Source organism: Panthera pardus, unplaced genomic scaffold (genome assembly GCF_024362965.1).
Source record: "Panthera pardus isolate Hobbes unplaced genomic scaffold, ASM2436296v1 HiC_scaffold_24, whole genome shotgun sequence".
NCBI classification, from domain to species: domain Eukaryota; kingdom Metazoa; phylum Chordata; class Mammalia; order Carnivora; family Felidae; genus Panthera; species Panthera pardus.
This window is the reverse complement of record NW_026526810.1, coordinates 98,375,542-98,398,209: the sequence shown is the minus strand read 5'-3', so window position 1 is coordinate 98,398,209 and position 22,668 is coordinate 98,375,542. Positions and strand designations below refer to the sequence as shown.

The window sequence follows — 22,668 nt, the reverse complement described above, 5'->3', positions numbered from 1 at the left end:
AGGTGCCCCTAATAAATTAATTTTAAAAAAGGAAATGCTTCAAAATAAAAAAGCCTTTGATTCTAGAGACTAGACATTCTTTTTTATACCCCAAGTTGAATTATTCACTAGTAGCCCTACTGGGCAACCGTATAACTCTATGGAGTCATACAGAGAGGTTATAGAAAAGTGACAGAAAGAGGTAGCATATGTCTGTGGACATATCAGATGCTACCATAGCAGAAAACTATACCCTTCTAGGTCCAGCCCGGATGTACAAATTTAAAAATATGTATTTTTGACTTACTAAACAATTTGCAATATTTAATAGTGCAAAGTAAAAAGACGTTTGGCAATGTTCTAATGACTCATCGAAAGCATATACATACACCCAATGAATTCATCTCTTTATTGCATATTGCTTTTTTAAAAAAAAATGTACAATCTCATGACACAACATTTTTTTTCTTGGTACTGTAACAACAGTCTTGCACCTAAAGACTAAGTGGTTCCAACTACTAAGCTAATAAGATACAAGACATATAATTAAGTTTACAAATTATAATGCTTTCTTTTTGGCATTAATTTAAAAAAACAAACAAAAACCTTTAAAATACACACCCAAGAGAGAAAAGTGGCTACTTACACCAGCACCAATCTAAAAAGTAGATTTTTTTTTCCAACAATGGCACATGGAATTACCTGCACAAAGCTTTTGGGAAAAGAAACCAAGAATGGAAATGGCAAAGGAGGCCTACCAGGATGGCCGTATCAAAATGAGGATGATTACCAAGGGCAAGAGGGACAGGCTACGCGAACTTGCTCCTTTAGGTGACACTTCATCCACTTGTCCATTCCTTAAACTGTAAAACAAAGCCATTTTCAAAATACAGTTCCAAAATTGAGCCAGACCAAATTTCTCCTGCTATGAATAGAAAAGAAGATAGAGGCACTTTAGTTAAGGAAGAGACACATCCCTCATCATATCCCACTCCTCATCTCCAAGCCTTTTGGAGCAGAGTCTCTGTCTGCACCTCTAACTGGGTGTATCTGCAGACCTTGGTAACTAGGGGCTGGGGAACACAACCTCTGCTGTGTCTTTATGACTGTTTCATGTGCTAGAGTCATTTACTTGCCTAAAACGTGTAGAAAGTCTCTAAGTTCGCAATGAAGGGGGACAAAACGTAAAACCACTGCTCTTGACAACTCGTTGAGCACTACTTCACAGCTTTCACGCAGTGCAGGGCCTCGCCGTCTGCACTAAGCATTAAAGTTCATACAAAGTATTTTTAAATAGCATGATTCCTGTACAGCGCCTATTGGTATTCTATTCACCCCTTTATCCCCATTAGAACATGAGCTCCTTGGGGGCAGGGACTTTGTCTTGCTTATCACTGTAGCCCTACTAAGCCTGGCACATAGTAGGTGTTTAATAAATATTTGTTAACTGACTGAAAAACTCAATTTCGTGAGTCAATAATGTTCTAGTGCAACAGGACAAACTACTCTCTCCACAGGAAACCCAACCACAACAGGATTGATAGAAAGAAAAGAGAGAATCTTAGCCCCTCCCTCCCCCACTACAAATAAATAAAGCAAAGCCAAAAAAAAAAAAAAAAAAAAAAACCCAAAAAAAACCAAAAAAAAGTAACAGTCCTCTTTATATATAATTTAAGGATATTAAGAGTTGGTAGGTTAATGGTAAGCATCGATATTTTATTTTCTAATGTTCATTGTTTTTATTCATTTCTCCCTGAGAGCTTTATCTTTTGGACTGAAATTTTACAGGTAGCTTTACTGACACACAATTTAAAATGACAACATATAAACAACAAACCATTTCAAACATACTTAGAGATAAATAGATCTTGGCATCTCTGTTGGTGTTGTTGGCATTTTGTGCATTCGTTAAGTGTCCTTTAGTCCAGACTCATATTGACAGAAGATGCACCCTTGTCCTACAAAATAGAAGATACAAAAAAAAAAAAAAAAAAAAAAAAAAGGCACCCCATAAAAAAATTTAAATACTTTTTTATCCCTTCAGAGAATTCCTCCTTTTAGGTCTTGGGTGGGAAATTTTATTTTTAAAGTTTATATATCTACATTGTTAGAACAACAAGCACATTCTGGCGATCTTGTTTTTTAACAAGAGCATGAATTGCATGTAGATAAATAGTGTTCTTTTCAAAAGCCATGTAAAGAAATCTTCAAGAGCGCTTGGCAGAGAACGCGATGAAATTAGGAAACAAAATTGATGCCCGAGTTGTAAATTCCTAAAAAAGAGTCTGATTGATATTCTACATAATTCAGATTGTGTGCGAGATATTCTCAATAAACATTTACAGCCTGCACCCCCACACCAATGTCAGAAATTCTAAGCTGGTTCCTCTTAATTACTGATGCTTTACACCAGCATCACATCGTCAACTATCAAAAACCATTTTAAATCTATATTTTTCCAACACCAGTTTCCCCAGTGAAAATAATTTCTAAGTATACCAAGCTTGGAAACCATAAAATATTTCTCAAGCCTTTTTTTTACTTTTTTTCTTTTTTTTTTTTTTCGCTTTTGTTTTTCTTTTTTACTCTAGGGAATGTCTCTGTCATCTCTTTCAGGAGACAGCATTGTGCTTCTGAACAGCCATGGTGTTCAGGGGAAGAAAATGAGCCATACTCAATATGAATGCATACACAAAGGGTTTCTGAGCACATACATTAACACAGAGTTTTGTTTTTACCCATACATATAGGTCTCCAGACAACACTCAGACTTCTATATACATTTTTTAATATATATGTACACATACATTTACATACACACACATTCACGCATTCACTCACAGATGGAGGAAGAAATTGCCACTGTTTGGATTGCAAGGCAGTGTAATGAAAAGTTCTAGTCACTTCAAAGGGCTGCTAATGGGCTTCCTAAAAAAGTATCCAAGGAAAATTAGAAATTAAGTTTTGTGACGGGTCTCTCTCGGCTGCTGTCCGTCATCTGGTTGGTAATACGCTTGCGGTTCCGTTTCAGTTTAGAAAGGTCTTTGTCAAACACTTCTCCTGAGCGTAAAGCTGAAACCAGGTCATCGAACTCTCCACCTTCTTCACTATTCTCTTTTGCTTTCCTCATTTTACGTTCCCTTTCACGCTGTTCTTTGAGCTGCAAATAGAAAGCAACCTCTTAGAGAAGCGTCAAAATGTTGTGCTTTGTTTTCGGTGGAGAGGAAGTCTGAAATATAGCGTTGCTTCAGCCACATCAACCCATGTGCATCTATGGCTGCTAAGCCCCCTGGACGTCACAAGACAGGGGTAATTGGGACATGAGGTCTCATTTGAGAAGCAAGGAATAATGATGAAAAATGACCACTACTCTGTGATTAGACACTCATCGTCTAGAATCTAGGTAAACCTCATGATATTCTAGTTAGAACAAGAGCAGTCGAGGCAATTCATATTTCTATAATGGAACCAGAAAGTTATCGCTATTAAACAGACCCCAGATATTGTTTTCTATGACACTAAAGCAAATGCTCATTAGGCCACTCTCCTTACATCAAAGGCTTAGCTTGAATTTCCTGTGGGTGCCTGGAGCCTGCTTCATACAATTTACTACTATTAAAAGCCAAATTATACATGTGCATTTTAGAAAACTTAGATAATTCATATAAACAAATGAGGGAAAATCATTCTTAATCCTACTGTTAAGAGATGAAGCATTGTGAACCTTTTGGGGGTATAGCCCACCACTATCATTTATCCTTATTAAAACTTACCTTATTAAAAAAGAAAAAGATTTCATATAGAAATACATTTATAAGCTTTTTTGTATCATTAAATATTCTTTTTTTTTTTTTTTTTAAGTTTATTTATTTATTTTGAGAAAGACAGAGACAGCATGAGCCGGGTAAGGACAGAGAGACAGGGAGGCAGAGAATCCCAAGCAGGCTCTGCACTGGCAGCACAGAGCCCGATGCAGGACTCGAATGCACGAACTGTGAGTTCATGACCTGAGCAGAAACCAAGAGTTGGCCGCTTAATCAACTGAGCCACCCAGGCACCCCTATTAAATATTTTTTTAAAAATATGATTTTTAAGGACTGCATAAATATTCCACTATGTAGCTATTATTGCATTTAAAACTACTGCCTGGTTGGTAAACATTTAGGTTGTTTCCAGGTCGAACTACTGTAAAGACTACTATTCTCTTTGTGCAAATTTATGATTATTTCTTTAGAATAATTTGTAAGAAATGGAACTCCAGATCAGAGGATGTGGATATATTTTTTCAGGCTTCAGATATACACTGCCAGGTTGCCCAAGAGAAACTTACACCGATTTAAGCTCCCAGAAGCATAAAATGCCCTCCCTCCTGCTGGCACATCGCAGCACGGTCTACAAACCAAGGAGCCGCAGCATTGAACTTCCAGGAGTTGGAAACGGCCAGTTTCAACATTTTCTTACCTGAGCCTCCATGCGAGCACGGCGTTCCTCTTCCTCCTTCTTCTTTCTCATGTTTTCATTCTCTTGTTTGGCTTCCGACACAGCTTGGAGAAACTGATCAAAAATGCCAAAGAACTCATCCGGCTGGATTTTGCCAGCCTCTTCTCCGAAGTGTTTCACTGCTTTAGTAAACTGGAAGAAAGGAGGTTTTAAGAAGTTCACTGTTGTGAGAGAATTCTGTGATCAAATAGAAATCTATCTCTCTAGAAGGAGTGAAGTGCAGGAAGAGTCAAATATAACTTGCTGGATTTTAGTGAGCCTGTATTTATCTTTGGCTGCTGAACAAGCCTATCACTCATGTCTAAAGTAAAAAAAATTGAATACTCCTCAACTTTTGAAACCATTTATTCGTTTCCACCTCATTTCAGCCTAACGCCAATGATTACCTACTACGACTTTTTATTAACTAAACAGTAGTAAAAACAAGAAAGCAAAATATCGTAGGGCAGAGCACTCAAGACATAAAACTAATAGCAAACTCAGCAGGGGTAGGGAAACTTGTACTTTTAACTTTTCTTTGAAGTAGTTTAATATCATTTATTGGTGCCATATGGTTAATATCAAAAACAAATGGGATCCAGTCCTTCTTAGCTGCTTTCCCTGATCATGTTGTGTAGCTGCTCGTGTTGTGATATTTCCTGGGTCTCAATTAGAAAACAACTGACCATGGGATCATTAATCAAACCCCTACTTTAGGACCGAGAATACAATTTTATTCCAAATCCTTTGTTTTGCAACCCCTTTCAATACAAATCCTCTTAAAACACCGTAAGAGCAAAATATTAAGGGAGAATTTTAAAAAGTTAATACAAACATATGGATATAGTAACAAAATAGTATCACCAGTCTCTTCAGTTCTTTCTTTTATTTTTTTTTTGCATGTTTATTTATTGATTTTGAGAGACAGTGAATACCAACTAGGCTCTGCACTGATAGTTGGTCTCGAACTCAAACCGTGAGATCATGGCCTGAGCTGAAACCAAGAGTTGGATGCCTAACCGACTGAGCCATCCAAGCACCTCAACACCTCAAGTTTTCTTTTCTTTGATTTTCTTTCTTTCTTTTTTTTTGGACTGGTGAATGTGTCAGTTTATTTCATATTTTATTTTAGTTCTTTAAAGTGAAGTACACTTAACATACAGTGTTATATTAGTTTCAGGTATACAATGTAACGATTCAACAATTGCATATGGTAGTCAGTGCTCATGAGGAAAAGTGCAGTCCCCATCTGTCACCAAACGTTATTGTTCCCTGTGCTGTACTCTTCTGGTTTTACTTCTTCTGGCAGTTATCTTCGGAACTCAAGATCGCATGCTTTCAGGAGTCTTAGCAGTATCATGACTATCTAAATAATGTTCAATGCCAGTCATACTGTTTGCTGGAATTTCTCTTCCCCCTGTAAGGATCTGATGCTGTTACTCCTGAGCTACTAAGGGTGGTGTTTACAGCTTCAGAGTCAAATGAATTCCTAATCCCTATGCCTCATCAACTACTTAACATTTTCCAGATCTTTAATTTTCTTCATTTAGCATATGAAGTGTTTATGCACTGCCTCCAACCCATGAATTTCTAATTGCTTTTATTTTTCTTGCATTACTTGCCTTTATTATTTTTTTTTTCTGATATTTTGGTAGTACTATCTCCCTAGAGGAAACCTTTTCAGTATTTTCTTTTCCCCTAGTTTTTATGAAATATAATTGACATGCAGCACTGTATAAAATTAAGGTGTATGCCATGACGACATGACTTACATATATCGTGAGATGATTACCACAATAAGTTAACATCCATCACCTCATACACACACACGGAAGTGTCTACTCTCTTAACAACTTTCACGAAGAGCATGCAGTACTGTTCCCTAGAGTCATCACCTTGTACATTACAACCCCTATATTCATCAATCTTATCACTGGAAGCTTGTACTTTTTGATCACCTTCCTCCAATTCCCCCTCAACATTGATTCTGAGATAAAACTATGAAGTAATAGATGTGTGTGCACATGACATTTTATAATTGTTATTTCACATCTTTAAACGTATAATAAAAATGTGCTTTTACCATTTTTCTCTTCACTGAATTGTTCTCAATGCTTTACTTATTTGGAAATAATCTACTAGACATCAGAGTTCTTTAGGGAAAAATACAGTGTTCACATGACATGCACAGAGCTCTAGCCTGCCTTCATGGCTTTATAAGCTAATTTCTAAAAGTTCTGGTATGAGCAAAATGGCATTAGACAGCCTACAACTGAGTTTCTAAAACACTCAAGTTCATGCACTTCAAGCCATCCTGAATGATCTTTTTATCTAGGAATTCTAGTGATGATGAAGTCATGTGTATTTTAGTCTTAAAAATCTGAAGAAAACTAGTCCCAGACTAATGTTCCCAGACTAAAGTTCCCACACTAAAATTTTTTTAAAAGTAGGTTGTGCACAAGCATGTGTTTTTACCTCAAAAATTAACTGTAGAGTTGATTCTTATAAAAATTCTTGAGCCCTTAATGAAGTAGATTCTGTACTGCCTGGTTTGGAGTGGGGGACGGGGAAGGGTCCCTTCCCTCCTGTACAGGAGGCACACATAAGACATGGGTGGGGACTATCACAGTGGAGGTTGCTGGCATCAGTCATGGGACTTTTAACAGCAGTCATCTGAACATATATTCTCTTTCCATTTATCTAATAATGTTGGAGGTCAGGTTTACTGTTGAGACTAGCTAATGTATCCTAATATGATCTTCTTCCGAACTTTAAGCAGTTGTGTGTGCACTTTACATAAACAATTGTCTATATCTATTACTAAACAGGTGGCTACAGGGAATGACATCCATTACTCAAGTTTCAAAGGTAAGATCAAGTTAAAGCAAAAGAGTATTATGGCAACTGAGAGATGAGCAGTAAGGAAGAACTCAACAGGGTGGCATAGGGGCCTGATATGATTTATTTAACTATGAGAAGGGGGGGGGTGAGAGAAAAATGAGACAATGTGTACATGTATATAAATGGGTATGTATTTTGGAAGAGGAAATAACGAGGAGTTAAGGTCTTGGTTATTAGCCAACGAAAACTTTTCTTTTAGAGGCAAACAGCATTTTAAATAGCAAAACTCATAAAAAGCACCGTATTATTAAAACATATGCCTCTTGTAATGAGGCTGTGAATTAAAGTGTATCTCCTTTAATAAGGTCTGCTGGAGAGTTCAAGAGGGAATATCCTGCCTGAAGTCTCTATCTCAGGAGAGCATATAACTTACAGCTACTAAGACACTTGGCCTTGGTCACACCTGATCTCACACTTTATCTGGCCTCTGGTTTTCATAATCGACTCTTTTCTGGTTTCCAGAGACAGGTACTTCAACCGAATATCAACCAAGAGAAAACTGCAGAATATTTTGTGGTTTTATACCATCCAGATACTTTGAGGTCTTGCTAACCTAAGGGCAACATAGGTTAGACAAAAAGGGGTGTGTTCCAAATGATCACAGTCCGAGATATGAAAATACAGAATACATGGAAGTGTCGGCCCTGTCAAACAACACTCGGTATGCAACGGGAAACTTACCAGGTCTTTAGCTTCTGCTAGAAGGTCTTCGACATCAGAGAAGCTGAAGCTGGCTACTGTGATGAACTGGCTGACAACAGACACAAACTTATCTCCGGGTTGTGGGGGCTGAGACTTTTGATATTCCAGCTCCTTCAACACAGGAAATGGATAATGTCAAGGTGGGCTTCAAACGCAGATGCACACACACCTTGTCTAATTTTCCATATGCCTCAAATGTAGTAAGTCTGAATGGTGAACACATCGGAACCTACTCCAAACCATTTTGTGATGCCCTAGCTCCCTCTGCCCCTCTGCCCACAATGCCTGAGCCATGCCCAAGCCGTGCCCCTGTGCGCGCATATATTTGCAAACTGCAATGTACCAATCGTTGGAGCCCTTTATTGGTGTGATTTTTTTTTTTTAATTTTAGAGAGAGAGCACAAGCGGAGGGGGTGCAGGGGGGGGAGGGAGGGAGAATCTTAAGCAGGCTCCACACTTAGTGTGAAGCCCGATGCAACACTCAATCCCATGACCCTGGGATCATGACCTGAGCTGAGATACCAAGAGTTAGATGCTCAATTGACTGAGCCACCCAGGTGCCCCTGAGATTTCTTACCCCAGCTTTAGGATATAAGCAGATTAGCACTGGGATACAATTAACAGAAATTAAATAAACAGCAAATTAGATTCAAAGGGTGTGTGACTGAAAGCAAGAGAATTTAATCTGTTGATACTCTGTGCTCAGAATTCTGGCTGCTTGGTTTTTCCTTCTTTCCCTCTGGCTATATTGAGGCTACGTGATGATATCTGGGTCAGTGGGATTTCAACTGTCATGTTTGGCACCATAATTGTCTCCCATTTTTATTCTTGTCTACACCATTTCGTTTTTGTGAACAGGCAGGCAGGAGTATTAGTGCCTTGTTAGTTATCCATATTCTCCATTACCAGGGTGATGAACATACAGATTATTCAAATCTAATTTTCGTAATTAATTCCAACCATTGCCAGATGCACTTTCTTTATCTCACCCTCTATGAGTGAGGGATTATTATTCTAATTGTACAGACACATAAATTCAGGTGTAGAGGGATTAAATTCTTGCCTCAGAGTCTAGTAGCTGAAACACGATAGAGCCAGAATTTGAGGTCAGATCTGTCTGACTCTGCACAGTCTCAGTAACAACCATCTTGCCTACCAATGACTTAATCTGGTTCTATTTCTATACGTGCTTTGGTGGAGGTACTACCAAGCAGGAGTGGAGAAGTCACAGGCTATGGTTCTGATTCAGCTCCACCACGGATTTGGTTCTTGTCCATGACAAGTGGCCTCGGCCTCAGTTCCTTCTTTGACAAAAGACAAGCAATATCCATATCACCGTGAGAATCAAGGAAATAACAAGTAGAAATTTAGAAAGTATGGAACTTGCTTTGATTGGAATAAACTGCCACGATTCTAGGACTTTGGCCTTGCAAGTGAACATGTATGTATGTGAGGTACAGAGATAGGAGAGTAATTTGGAAGTATTTCATAAACGTATTATTCTCTTTCATTCAAAGGCAGATGATGAATTCCAACTTTGCTATCTTCAAGCAGTATAACTGAATTGTGTAAATCACAACTGGGATACATGAATATTTAGATAGGCCAAGGTCTGCCTCCCAATATTTCCTTCCAGGGCTACATCTTGACATGCATGCTGCCAGGGGGAGGGGAAGGCTCCTGTAGTCCCTTTCCTATGAGAAGTGTGTTAGTGTACATGACCCAGGTGCTGGACAGATTCAAGCAAAACCACCTTTAATAAACCCCAAACACAAAACCTCCTTGGACCCCCCTCCCCCCTCCATGTCTTGCTCTGAGCTAGTTTAGATGCAAAGGTCAGAGGATCCATTATCAGGCTTTAGGGCTGTGTCATCACTGCCACACTAGTCTCAAGAAAGACTTCCACCGGGAGGAAATGAGAACGAAGAGAAGGCTTTAAAAAAAAAAAAAAGAAAAAAAAAAAAAAAAAAAAAGCCTCATCCCAAACTGCCCTGAGCCTGTTGGGCCTCTGAAATCTGAGGAGGACCATCCTACTCACTCACTCAGTGTCTTGACCCATTGGGGTTGGCAGAAATATTTCATTCAGTTCATCTCCCTTTCCTTTTGAAAGAGCATCCTCCCCATGCCCCGCCACAAAGGGGGCGGGGGGAGCCTTACAAGCTTCCGATTTATAAAAAACAGGAAAAGATTAGATATTGTGACTTTAACTTTTATTAGAGCTATGTCTTCCATGAAGTCAACTGCTTTCTATGGCAGGAGAAAGGAAGGAGGTTCTTCATGGCATTACTGATACACTACTTGAAAGATACTTAAGAGAGGGGCCACCTTGCTAAGCTGCCTGAAGAACAGTCTCCTTTGTCAAGTACCAGACAGGAGTGAGGATCACTCTCCTAAGCAGGTTTCTTGTCCTGACCGGCCCCTCCTCACTGGTGGCAGTGCTGTGTGGTATCCATGTGGCACTCTGCCCACACAGTCATGTTTAAGTGCACCCACTCCTCTGCCTCCAGCAGGGTGGCCTGCTTTCCTTCCACGGAGGCCCGGCCCAGGTAGTTTTGCACACCAGGGACAACCTCACTCCTATGTAACTAAGTTTACCCCACCCTCCTTCTTTTTTTAGAATTAAAAAAAATTTTTTTAATTTATTTTGAGGGAGAAACAGAGAAAGAGAGAGAGAGAGAGAGACAGAATCCCAAGCAGTCTCTGTGCCGTCAGCACAAAGCCCAGTGCGGGGCTTGAACTCATGAGCTGTGATATCATGACCTGAGCAGAAATCAAGAGCTGGCAGCATAACCGAATGAACCACTCAGGCGCTCCTACGCCACCCTCCTTCTAAGCCACAGCTCGAAGTTCATCTCTTCCAGAAGAGAACCTTCCTCTAATCAATGCCAGTCATTCCACAAGTTTTGGACTAGCCAAGTCCACCCTTCTTCCTCAAGGCATTTTTGTAACCACTGTGCTTATCTGGACGTGGCCAGGCTGAGTAACTGTGAACGTTAGCTGGACTCACTGCTCTTGGCCATTTCAACACCCGGAGGGAAGGAGTCGGAATCATCGTGACCCCTTGCCTAGAAAACGGACCGTACGCCCAAGTGTCTACTCAATAAATACTCCCCAAAAGACCAACTTCAACACAAGAGAGGTGTTCCACTGCTCTACTGAGAGTGAACATCACTCACTTGTTTTTGTTTTGCTTTCCTTTGGCATGTCTTTAATCACATGCTCAGAACAATCCTTACAAATACGATCACTGGTTTTATAGTGACACACATTTTCAAGGCTTTTGTTATAGTGTGGTAGTCTGCAAAAATGACCATTAACTTCTTCCCTCCCTTTGATGCCTCCTTTCCTTATTCTTTTTTTTTCTTTTCTTTTTTTTTTAATACAATTTATTGTCAAGTTGGCTAACATATAGTGTATACAGTGTGCTCTTGGTTTTGGGGGTAGATTCCCATGATTCATTGCTTACATACAAACACCCAGTGCTCATCCCAACAAGAGCCCTCCTCAATGCCCATCACCCATTTTCTGAACATCACTTGTTAACAGAACATGGACACTGAGGGTATCCTTATCTGGCCAAACCCACTTTAATGAGTCCTGCCTTACAGGTGGGAAATCAGTGTGACCCTAGCTTCCCAGTTCCTGCTCCGGTGACACCCCAGGACATCCTGCAGCTGAGTTGCCAGGTAACACAGCCAGCCTTTGCTTCCTCGTTGCTGCTGTTTTCCTTTTTCTTTTTTTAATCAGTAAATGTTTATCCTGGGCAGACCACCATGCTGGATATCATCAGCACTCGCAGCAGCGGCGAGACTGGGAATCAGAAGAAGAAACACGTACTTACCATCTCTACGGCTTTCAAGCCACTTCTCAAGGTACTTATTTCTTTGTCCAGCTCAGTCATGCTGTTGTAAATAGCAACATTTTAGTAACCAACATGCGACTTGTATGTATTAAATAAATAATGGGTTCACATATCTCACGCTTGGAAGTCCACCCTAGTGTATTTTCAATGTTCAAAATTCCCTCCCATGCTCAGATCTCACAGAAAGATAAAATTTTAAACTTAAGCCATTTAAACGTGGACCTATGGTTTTTGTTTTCCACAGCCAGTAGGTACATTTTATAGATTAAAAAGAGCAGAAATGTCTGTCATCTCTACAAAAATAATTCATGTTTCAATTTCACAAAAATCTCACTTAAGCCAATTATCACATGTAGAAATAAATATTTTGCCATACGTAGCTCCTTTCGAACAAGTAAAAGAAACCGCCTTATCCACAATCATGCTCACATTGTATTCTTCATAATTAGGGCACTGCTTTTCACTGAAGCTCTGGTGATGTGAGTATTATAAGGTGATGGCTTAAATTTCAATCAACAATGGTATTTCTTCAAGTTGTACTAACTAGATCTCATTGTCTCTTTTTATAGAGAAAGTTTCCTGGATTTCTCCCATATAACTTTCTATCTGAAGGCTTTTAGATCTCAGAGATTATAACATAAATCTTGTGGATAAGTCAGATGTTAGCAAATTCACCAAAATGTCATTTACTTTAACATTTTAATTTCATGTCTCACATTTCTACCAAAGTCTACAAAAAGAGGGAAAAAAATTAACCTACTCTTCATCATACTTTTCAAATTCACTGCAAAAGATAGTTTTAAATACACACACACATTTATTTTTAAATTCTTTTTATTTATTAAAATTTTTTATGTTTATTTTTGAGAGAGAGAGAGAGAGAGAGAGCGAGCATAAGCATGAGGGGACAGAGAGAGGGAGGCACAAAATCCAAAGCAGCTCCAGGCTCTGAGTTGTCAGCACAGAGCACCATGCAGGGATCAAACCCATAAACCGCGAGATCATGACCTGAGCTGAAGTCGCACACTTAACCGACTGAGCCACCAGGCACGCCTATTTTTTTTAATTCTTTTAAGTACATTTATTTTGAGAGAGAGAGAGAGAGAGAGAGAGAGAGAGAGAGAGAGAGAGAGACAGACAGAGAGAGAGAGCACAAGCAGGGGAGGGGCAGAGAGAGAGAGGGAGAGAAAGAATCCGAAGCAGGCTCTGTGCTCTCAGCATAGAGCCTGACGTGGGGCTCAAACCCATGAACTGCGAGATCATGACCTGAGCCGGAGTCAAGAGTTGGATGCTTAACCGCCTGAGCCACCCAGGCGCCCCTATGCATTTATTTTTTTTTAAAGGGCCAAAAGCAGGAGGGAAGAACAACAAGGAAAACTGCCTGCTCTTCAGTCTCTGAAAAGTGGTGTGAAGTCTGTGGTGAAAGTTTGGCAACTTTCCATTTTATTTTTAGTTTCTTCATTTGCATAAAGACTGCTTTCCATTAAAAGGCTGCCTTGGTTTCTGAGAGTGTGTGCACATGTGAAAATTACTAGCAACGCCCTGACATTTACGTTCTATTTGCTTAGCCATGTTTCCTCAATAACTAAGAGTGCTCCTACCTGTATGTAACAGAACTACCTTTTAAAAGTACTAGTGAAACTGTATTCCTTTCTTATACTCTTAATAACCCAGAAAATTGGGTTTCCTGGCGGTTAAAAATTGCATGCAGGAATAATCCAAAGGAAATACAAAACATGTATGCGTGTGTGTGTGTGTGTATTCATATATATACATATATATTCAAAAGTATGTAACATATTTCAGTGACTTGGGTAGGATTCAAACTTTACTTCATATGCTACTCACGGGAAAGCAAACAGAAGGACCCTCTTCACGCGATGCCAGCTGACCACCTCAATGGCTAAAGCACAGTCCAAGTGACTTAAAAGACTAAAACAATTCACAGGTAGGTACTTACTTTACTTTTGCTGCTTGAGGAATGTCCCGCAGTTCTTCATTTAGATTGAGGACCTTGGGGTATTTATTTTCCACAATGGTTATGAGATAGTGCAGAAGTGTAATATTCCTACAATAGAGGAAGAAAAAGTATTAAACATGGTTAATATCTGCATATGATTTGCATATCCAAGTGGCTGAACCTGCAAGAATGCTATACTCCTGCATTCATTTTAAAATTTGGAGATTCCTTTAAGGCAGGGATTCTCAAGAGAAGGGGATAAGGGGAGGGCCTACACGGGATTTACATAACTTACAATGAAAGGAAGCGTATCTCTTCTAAAAGGGAAGGGGATAAGAATTACCACTTTGGCTCATAACAAACATCCTTCAAAATCTGGATGACAGAAATGAATTGGAACCACTGCCAGTGGGGACATAGCTTCACAGCGCATCCTCCCAAAGACAAGGTGTGCCTGAGGTTCATGACAACGGGATGGGGCCAGCCGGGGTGGGGACGGAGGGATGTTTAATTCACTGAAAAGGATAGCTATTTTTCAAATCTCAAAGTACAGAGCAGCAACTCACTGATAAGAATTTATTGATAATTCTCATTTAAGCTTTTTCAACTCTTCAATAACTCCCTCCCTCTGCCCCCCCACCCCCCAATCCTCTGACTCACTTTGTTAGCTTTTTTCCCTTCTGACTCGATTGTTTTGCTGTTGCAGCAAAGGACATTCAGGAAGTTAGAAGGCCTCCTGCTTTAGGGCTGGTCCTGGAAGTGGACCAGGACTGTGCCATCATGGCTATGACATCTTTGCAGCCAAAAATCCATTTCCTAATTTTAGCAACACTTGAGCTCCTAACTGTACAACCCAGCTCCCTCTTTGGTGGTGACAGCACTGAACCCTGACTGACCTGGGTTGAAAAAGTGGATGTCTGATAACACTGTCTGTTAGGCAAAGCTGTAGCAGTCTGTTCCCGTTGTCCCTGACTCTAATGCACATTACAGTCACCTGGGCCCTGGATGCCTGGGCCAACCTGAGATTCATTTCACTGGAATGAGGTGGGGCCAGGCATGGGTATTTTTAAAAACTCCCTGGTAATTCTAAGAGCCAGGATCAAGAACCACTAGTCTACTGAAGGTTACCATAATCAGGAGGACACAAATGTAATTCTTTAAAAACATGTCCGTAATTTGTAGGCAATTTGTTAACTCACGATGCTACATCCCAACAGTCCCATCCACCCCCAACTACCATGAAGCAGAGTTGTCAAACCATTTCCTTTCCAACAACAACGAAATGCTTTCCACTTCTGGTTACCCTTGCATCTTCATAGACGCCAAGGCAATCCCATTCCTCGGAGTCAACTGACCCACATGTGAAAAAAACTTTTTTTCTATTTTTCTTGCTCTCAAGAAATAATTAGAAAACAATAGCTCAGCAAAGTAAATCGGTGGCTAATATTCCGGCCATTTCCTTTGCAGACACTGAGCTGTTATCCTTCCACTTCAATTCTGCTGCTCCCAGAAGCTGAGCATCAGCCCATGTGCCTGCTGCGTGAGGAAGTAAAATCCCAGCGACTGTCACGAGACAGAGCGGAGCCATTTCTCTTCACTGTTTCACAGAGATGCTTTGTGATTCGGAGGGAACTTAATTAACCATATACACTTTTCTTCATGTAGAAAGACTTCAACCTAGATCAGAGCACTCACATTTGTGTGCTATCCAAGTAACACCTAATTTGACTGAATGTAAGTTCTTAAAGAATGAAAACAACAGCCACACATTTGATTTTTCGCTGGTATAACTGGAAACAAGCCTTTAATGCAGAGTAAATGTGTCCCTCATGCGCACTGTCCCACCCTTGTGCAGTTTGATAAGATTCAACTGACATTTAATGAGTGACTGCTTATAAACAAGGCACTGTGCTTAGGCACTATGGGTTTAGAAGACACTGGTACTATTTCCAGGGACCAAATATTCACAGGAAGAAGAGGGAAAAAAAGAACAGAAATATTTTTAATTTATTGTTTTGAAAAGGCTTGTGTATTAGATAAATTTTGTAGTAACTTCGATAAGCAGATAATCACATAGTAAGTGCCAGGTTATCAGTAATGGCAGAAGGTATTAGGGGAGGGTGGGGGGGGGGGGGAGAGAGAGAAGACCTAAATGGTAGTAAAGGTCTCTTTCCTCTCCAACTTACAAGCCCAGTTGAAGAGAACACCCTTCCTCAAAAAAGGTGACTGCTCTTGGGTGCCTGGGTGGCTCAGTCAGTGAAGCATTCGATTCTACAGTTTGGTTCAGGTCATGATCCCAAGGGTTGTGGGATCGAACCCCATGTTGGGCTTTGCACTGAGCCTGCTTACGATTTGCTCCCTCCCTTCCTCCCTCTCCCTCTCTTCCCCTCACCACCCCACTGCTTGCATGGACTCTCTAAAATAAAAAAAAAAAAAAAAAAAAAAGAAAAGAAAAAAGGAAAAAGGTGACTGCTGCTTATGTGCAGGTGAGATGTTGCAGTTACCTACTACAACCTACAAATAAGATCCATCTGTTGTTAGAGTAGAGGTGGGGACAATAGGACAGGTGTCAAATACCTGTGAGACCAAATACCTTGCTTGTGATCTTAGGCAGACTAAATGAGCCACTTGACATTGCCTCAGTTTCTTTATCTGACAGTAGGCAATGTAGCACTTGGCCCGTGCACTTCACACAATCAAATATGAAAGTGCTCTGGAAGGATCAAGTGCTCACATTAAAAATAAGGTGGTGATAGAACAGCTGCCCTTTGTTAATCTATCTCTACATGATGCAAAAAATAAGGTTTAGCCCTACAACTTAACACACTCACTGCTTATTTCTTTTTTTAAAGTTTATTTATTTGAAAGAGAGCAAGTGTGAGTGGAGGGGGTGGGGGGGGGGCGCGCAGAGAGAGGAAGAAAAAGAATCCCCAAAGCAGGCTTCATGCTGCCATCACAGAGCCTGAAGTGGGGCCAAACTCAAGAACCATGAGATCATGACCTGAGCCAAAACCCAGAGACAGATGTTTAACCGACTGAGCCACCCAGGCTCCCCCACCCTGCTTATTTCTTTATAGGATGGATTCAGGGTTGCCATAATGCTATGCATCACTAACCTTATAGAAAATATAGAGTAAAAAGCCCTTGCTAGTTAGGAATAATTAGGATGAACAGCCTATTTTTAAAAAGAATTTGGATGCAGAGAAGTTTGCCTTAGAGACAATTGGGCAAGTTGCTTTGAAGTCAGTAAGAACCTTAGAGAAACAGGGCTCTCAGGGAAACTGGTGTTACTATGCCTAACGATCCTGTTAATGACACCAGAGCATTTCCACCTCTCAGTGTTTCTAACAAGAATCTGTTCACTTTTACACTTTCTAGGAAGCATTCTGAGGAGTCTTGGGAGCAGCGGCTTAATACCAACAGCCAAAATGCACTTAGACCCCATCCGTTTTTATAGCCGCTAGCGTCAATGTATAAAGGAAGACATACCCTAAAAGCCCAACAAGCTTCCCATCATCGGCTGTCAGTTTTCTCTTTTCCTCTAGAACACAGTTCTCTGTGGAGGGGTTGTGACTGGGAGAGGTCATGAGGAGACCAGCAGCATGTGGGTCACACTCTGTTTCTTGTTCTGGGGACTAGTTATACAGAGGTGTCCAATTTGTGAAATTTAAGACCGGTGGACTTGTTCTTAGTGTATTATACTATAACAAAAAGTTTACCCAAGAAAACACTAAAACTTAGACTAGCTGATATCCCTGGGGACTGAAAATGGATGAAGGCTAATTGGCCCAATGGGAATTTAGGGATATTTATAACTGTGAGAGAAGAGAGGTCACTTCTCTCTTGGAGAGAAGGAAAGAGCATGAGCAGGAGACCAGCAAACCAGAGGCTGCAGGATCAGGGAGGCCCAGGAGGCCCAGAGGGGTCCTGACCTAAGCTCCTGGATCCTCCAAGTGTTGGAAGATACCATACTTACTTGTCAATACTAGATTTTGTGTCAGCAATCTTGTTTAGGCTGGATATCTTGAATCCATACGCATTGCCTCTTTGGCCTTTGTTCATGTAATTTCCAAATGCCAAAACCACTTCTAGCAACTGCTTCAGGGCGTTGCTCCTAAACACCTCTTCTGAGCCAGAACGAATTGCTTCAAAACAAAGCACACATGAACACAACTACTACCACCAGGACTTTCCAGGGACACCCAGCCTAAATCCACACACCTGGGAGCAGACACGGACGATGTAAGCCTGGGTCACTAGACTACCAGGGAGCACTTACAAAACACCTAACCTAGAAGCAAAGAGCAAGGGGACAGGGAGAGCCAGCTCACGTTGCTCAAGAGACCCACAGCCGCACCAGCCTATCCTTTCTTAGTCCTTTTCTTGACTGGCTCATCAACTGTAAGCAGGGATATATGAAACAGTGATTGCATTTCCCACATTCCTCTGCAAACACTTTCTTGCCTGGTATGAGTAAGACTGAGAGGATAACTGATCAAGTCTATTGACAGAAAAACTGGCCAAATGTGTTTCATGTTATAGCTTGCAGGTGTCCTCAGGGACTGGGGCTTGAGCAGGGTCCTGAGTCCAGCCTGCATTCTGTGGCTGTGTTCTTCAGATGCCCATTTTTTCAAACACTTAAAAATTTAATAGCCTCAAATCTTCCCTTAGAAATACCTAGTAAGGCACCATTGCAATAAAGCTGGCTACAGGTTTAATGCTAGTAGCGGTCAGATACGTTCTGACCAACATCCAGGATGTTAAAAGCCTGATTCTACAGAGGAGCTCGGGAGATGTGCTGTGGGCTCCAGAACCCAGGCTGGGCCACAGGGCCAAGTGCAGACATTAAGTAATTACTCATCACAATTTCAAAAGATTTTAAGCAAAAAAAAAAAAAAAAAAAATCACCCAAGGGATCCTGTTTACTACCTGCACTTGGGTTGCAGTTGCAAATGGGCACTTAAGATGAACATCACTTTCAATCTGGAGGCCTGACTTTACCTTCTACTTTAGGTTTCACTTCTGCCACACGCTCTGCAAACTTCTTTTTGAAGTACAGCGATTGCAGTCTTTGCTGGTAATGATTGATGCTGTAAGAGCAAGAATGGACTAATGAACATCTACTTAATATATTATCTATGTTCACTTAATGGATATGGAAGTGGAGGTGCCTTAGAGCACCACCCCCCCAACACTCACACACACACACACACACACACACACACACACACACACACAAGCCTGCACAATTCCCCTGCTGGACAGGAAATGAGGTCACTTCGCCTGGAGAGCCCATTTCCCTCTGACCAACAGGAGGTATTTGGGCAATGGCAGCAGGGTCCTTAGCTCTAACCAGGTCAGGCAACTGCTAAAAGAAAAGGAGAGTTGCCACCTCCCTTTCCTCAGAGTCCCAGCAGCTCTTGTGAAGACAGAAGAGATAAAAAGGAATGAGAATGCAAAACATCCCCATTCTGCTGCACGTAAGGGGCTGTTTCCTATGTCTCTCCTATACTTAACTTTCCACAAAATTTGCCTTTGGCAAAGCTGTGGAGTAAAACTTGTCTCCGGCATTCTCTCCTCGTCTTCTCCCCACTCATGTCCCCAAACCTTCCTCTTTCTTTACAGTTAGCTCCCTATCTGCTCCCCTCAGGGCTGGCAGGCTGTGCCTTCAAGATGGCAACTGGTGACCAAAGATAAGAGGGTACAAAGCAGCCTGGTCATCAGTAAGATAGGTTGCTACTGCTGAGGGGCGAGGGCAGAGCATTCTTGCCAAGGTCTTCTGAAACCAAACCACTGCCTTACCTGCTCTCTAGTGGAAACTTCAGTCCAGTAGCCCCTCCTCCAAAATGATACCATATAATCAGGCAGACCTGGGTTTGCAGTCCAGGTTCTCCTCTTATTAGGTGACCTCTGGCAGGTAACTTAACTCCTCCATTAGATGGAAGAGAATACCTCCCTACTTACCAGCCCTCTTGGCAGGGCAGATGAGAGGATCAAGTGGGACGATGCATGCACAGAGCTAGACAATGACAAAATGGCAGCTACGCAAGTGACCATCTACCTATTGATACACAGGTTGCTGGGCCCACTTGTCAAAAATCCAAAACCATCCTTTGTCCTACAGTAGTATATATACAAAATGACAAGTTGGGATGGACAAACAACAAAATAATTCTGGATATAGTAGAAACGTACAGTGAGAGATATGTTCACCTGAGCTACACTCGTAGGCCTTTGATATTCAGGGGAAGAGTGCTGCCCTGGGGGTGACTGAGAGTCTCAGGACAACTGGTCCTTGTCTAATGCAGAATCAAATTTCCAGGCCGAGGATGGCAAGAGACTCAGCTCACATGCCAAACAAAATTATGAAGCAGTGGCTGCCTCTGGGCTTTCTGGAGAGGGGTTGAAAATGCTTGCCAAGGCTTCACGGGAAGTATGCCATGATTGATTAGAGATGTCTGCATGGGTCAGGATTTGACATGCAGACCCTAGCAGTTCAGTAATGTGGGCTCTAGGTCGACATTGCTGAGTCTATTTTTTGAGATGCTGAGGTACAGAGAGGAGTGAGATACGATTCCAAGAAGTCAAAGTGGTAAGGAGAATGACCCCGACTGGAACCAGGAAAAGTTATGACCTGTTTAGGTCCAGAAATAGAGGTAATTGTGAAGAAGCCCTCACCCTGGTTCACCCATGGGCAAGAACTCACATGAACAAAACAAATTCCACACAACTCAGGCTTCAGAAGATTTTGCAATTTAAAAAGGCTTCAAGTTAAGCCAGGTTATTGGCCCAAATAATTCAACCAGGATTGAAAGTTTAACTTCCTTAGAAAGGTAGAGGGCATGTTCACATTTTATGCATTTCCAAACTCACCGGCTCATCTCAAAAAGGAACCTGTCAGCCTTGGCCATGCGATCCAGTTCATGTTTATGTTCCTCCAACAGGTCAATGTCACTTTTTTCGGGAACAAATTTCAAGAGCTAAAAAGTACACACAAGTATTAGAACTGAAATTTATAACGGAATTATTGCAGTAATTTTTCACTCTTTCTGTTAATTGGCCCTAGGACAAGACTGTAACTTTGGTTTCATTTAGAAGTGCTACTTCCGGGTCATTGTTAAAATATGCTACGTGATTAAATCTTTCCAGGTAGGTGGTCCAAAGGTACCAACTTCCAGTTACCAGATACATTAAGTTCTAGGGATAGAATGTACAGCATGATGATAGCTAACGCTGCTGTATAACATATAGGGAAGTTGTTAGGAAGGTCAATTCTAAGCATTCTCATTACAAGGAAGAAATGTTTTTCTTTTTTTCCTTTTTTATTGTATCTATAGGACATGACAGATGCTAAACGTATTATGATAATCATTTCACATTTGTAAGTGTCAAACTATTATGCTATACACTTTAAATTTATACAGTGATGTATGTCAATAATATTTCGATGAAATATTATTCAAATATTCAAAAAACTTTCCTTTTTTTACTTATTGGTATAAGATTCGTTTATGGCACCTTTCTGTTCTATACGGTCTCTCAAATCAGATCGTGTAAGCCCTGTAGCAGTATCTGCTTCGCATAGACCATTAGAGGGACTTCGGAGATGCAATGCTCTCATCAAGTAGGTGATAAAACTGAGGTCCAGAGAGATTAAACCACTTACCCAGGATTATAAAGAAAATTCATGTATTCGTCAGAAATAGAACTTAGGTCTCTTGACTGCCAGCTCAATGCTTTTTTCTATTACATCATGCTAGAATGAGTAATTCTATGTGTATTTTCCATTCAATTTTGTTTATTTCTCTGGCTTATCTAATTCCATCTCATTTTTTGTTCCATGTAAAAAAGATGGATGAGAAAAACATCAGGATTTGAAGTTGTTGATTCCATTATTTTATTTTGGAGGAATAAATGAGCATGGAATGTGGAAGAAATAACAATAATATTTAAAGTTGAAAAAGTACTCTGTGTCTGATTTCCTTTAAAGTTACAAATAGATGTATATACACCCACAGCCCTGACCATGTGTGCTATTTTCTGGATCAAATACCCTTGGATATATACATTTTTTTAATGACATTGACCCTCTGAACCCCAAGATCCTCCCCATAACTTGAAGCTGGCATTTGGATGGTTCATTTAGTAGGTTTCCAAAGTTTGTTGGATTTAAATAAGGGACCTCAGAAAAGGCAGTCAGTCTGGATGCCACCAGCAGAGAAAGAACTAGAACTCCAGGTGAATGGTATGCGGTTGTAAATATATTCCAGGCAGAGTGCATATCAAGTGGCAGGGTCTGGAATGGGTGGCACAGCATTTACGCAAGTAGAAGGACAGCTGCAATGGCATCAGAGGTCAAGGCCAGGTAGCAGCAAGGACCTTGTAAGAAGTTCAGTCTTTATGTGGGCACTGGGGTGTAGCTTAAAATCTTAGGTAGGAGAGTGAATTTGCATTGTAAAAAGACCACCATGCTCACAGAATGGAGAAAGAACTAGAAAGGATCAAAAGTATTAGGGGGTTGGCATTAGACTGTTGCTGTAGTAGTCCAGGTGAGAGAGGGCAGAGGCCTGGATTGGATAGTGAGTAGATTCTAGAGCTATTTAGGTGGGGGTTGAATACAACTGGCCTGACTTGCTGATGGATGGTTTATGGTAGAGGGTCAAAAGGATGAGGTCCAGACTTTTGGCTTAGGCAACAAAGTACACAGAGTGTAACAGGAAACCGAGGAAGAGATGGCTGGAGGAGAGCGGGTGGGTTTTGAGAAAGTGAGTTTAGTGTTTGAAAT

At 40.9% G+C, this 22,668-nt stretch overlaps 1 protein-coding gene across 4 annotated transcripts in view; it reads right to left on the bottom strand.

Moving 5' to 3' along the window:
• Positions 1–365: 365 nt before the first annotated feature.
• DAAM1 (dishevelled associated activator of morphogenesis 1) overlaps positions 366–22,668 on the bottom strand; it is a 176,013-nt gene continuing 153,710 nt past the window's right edge. For 3 of the 4 annotated variants that reach the window (XM_019451663.2, XM_019451666.2, XM_019451664.2), the window contains 8 exons: positions 20,757–20,863; positions 18,885–18,973; positions 17,860–18,028; positions 13,884–13,991; positions 11,903–11,963; positions 8,041–8,172; positions 4,441–4,611; positions 366–3,139 (listed from right to left, as the gene is read on the bottom strand). In XM_019451663.2, coding sequence (XP_019307208.1) covers positions 2,930–3,139; positions 4,441–4,611; positions 8,041–8,172; positions 11,903–11,963; positions 13,884–13,991; positions 17,860–18,028; positions 18,885–18,973; positions 20,757–20,863 — 1,047 coding nt within the window. In that variant the 3' untranslated portion in view covers positions 366–2,929. The remainder of the gene's footprint in view (positions 3,140–4,440; positions 4,612–8,040; positions 8,173–11,902; positions 11,964–13,883; positions 13,992–17,859; positions 18,029–18,884; positions 18,974–20,756; positions 20,864–22,668) is intronic. The other variant, XR_002080635.2, reaches the window with a different exon arrangement.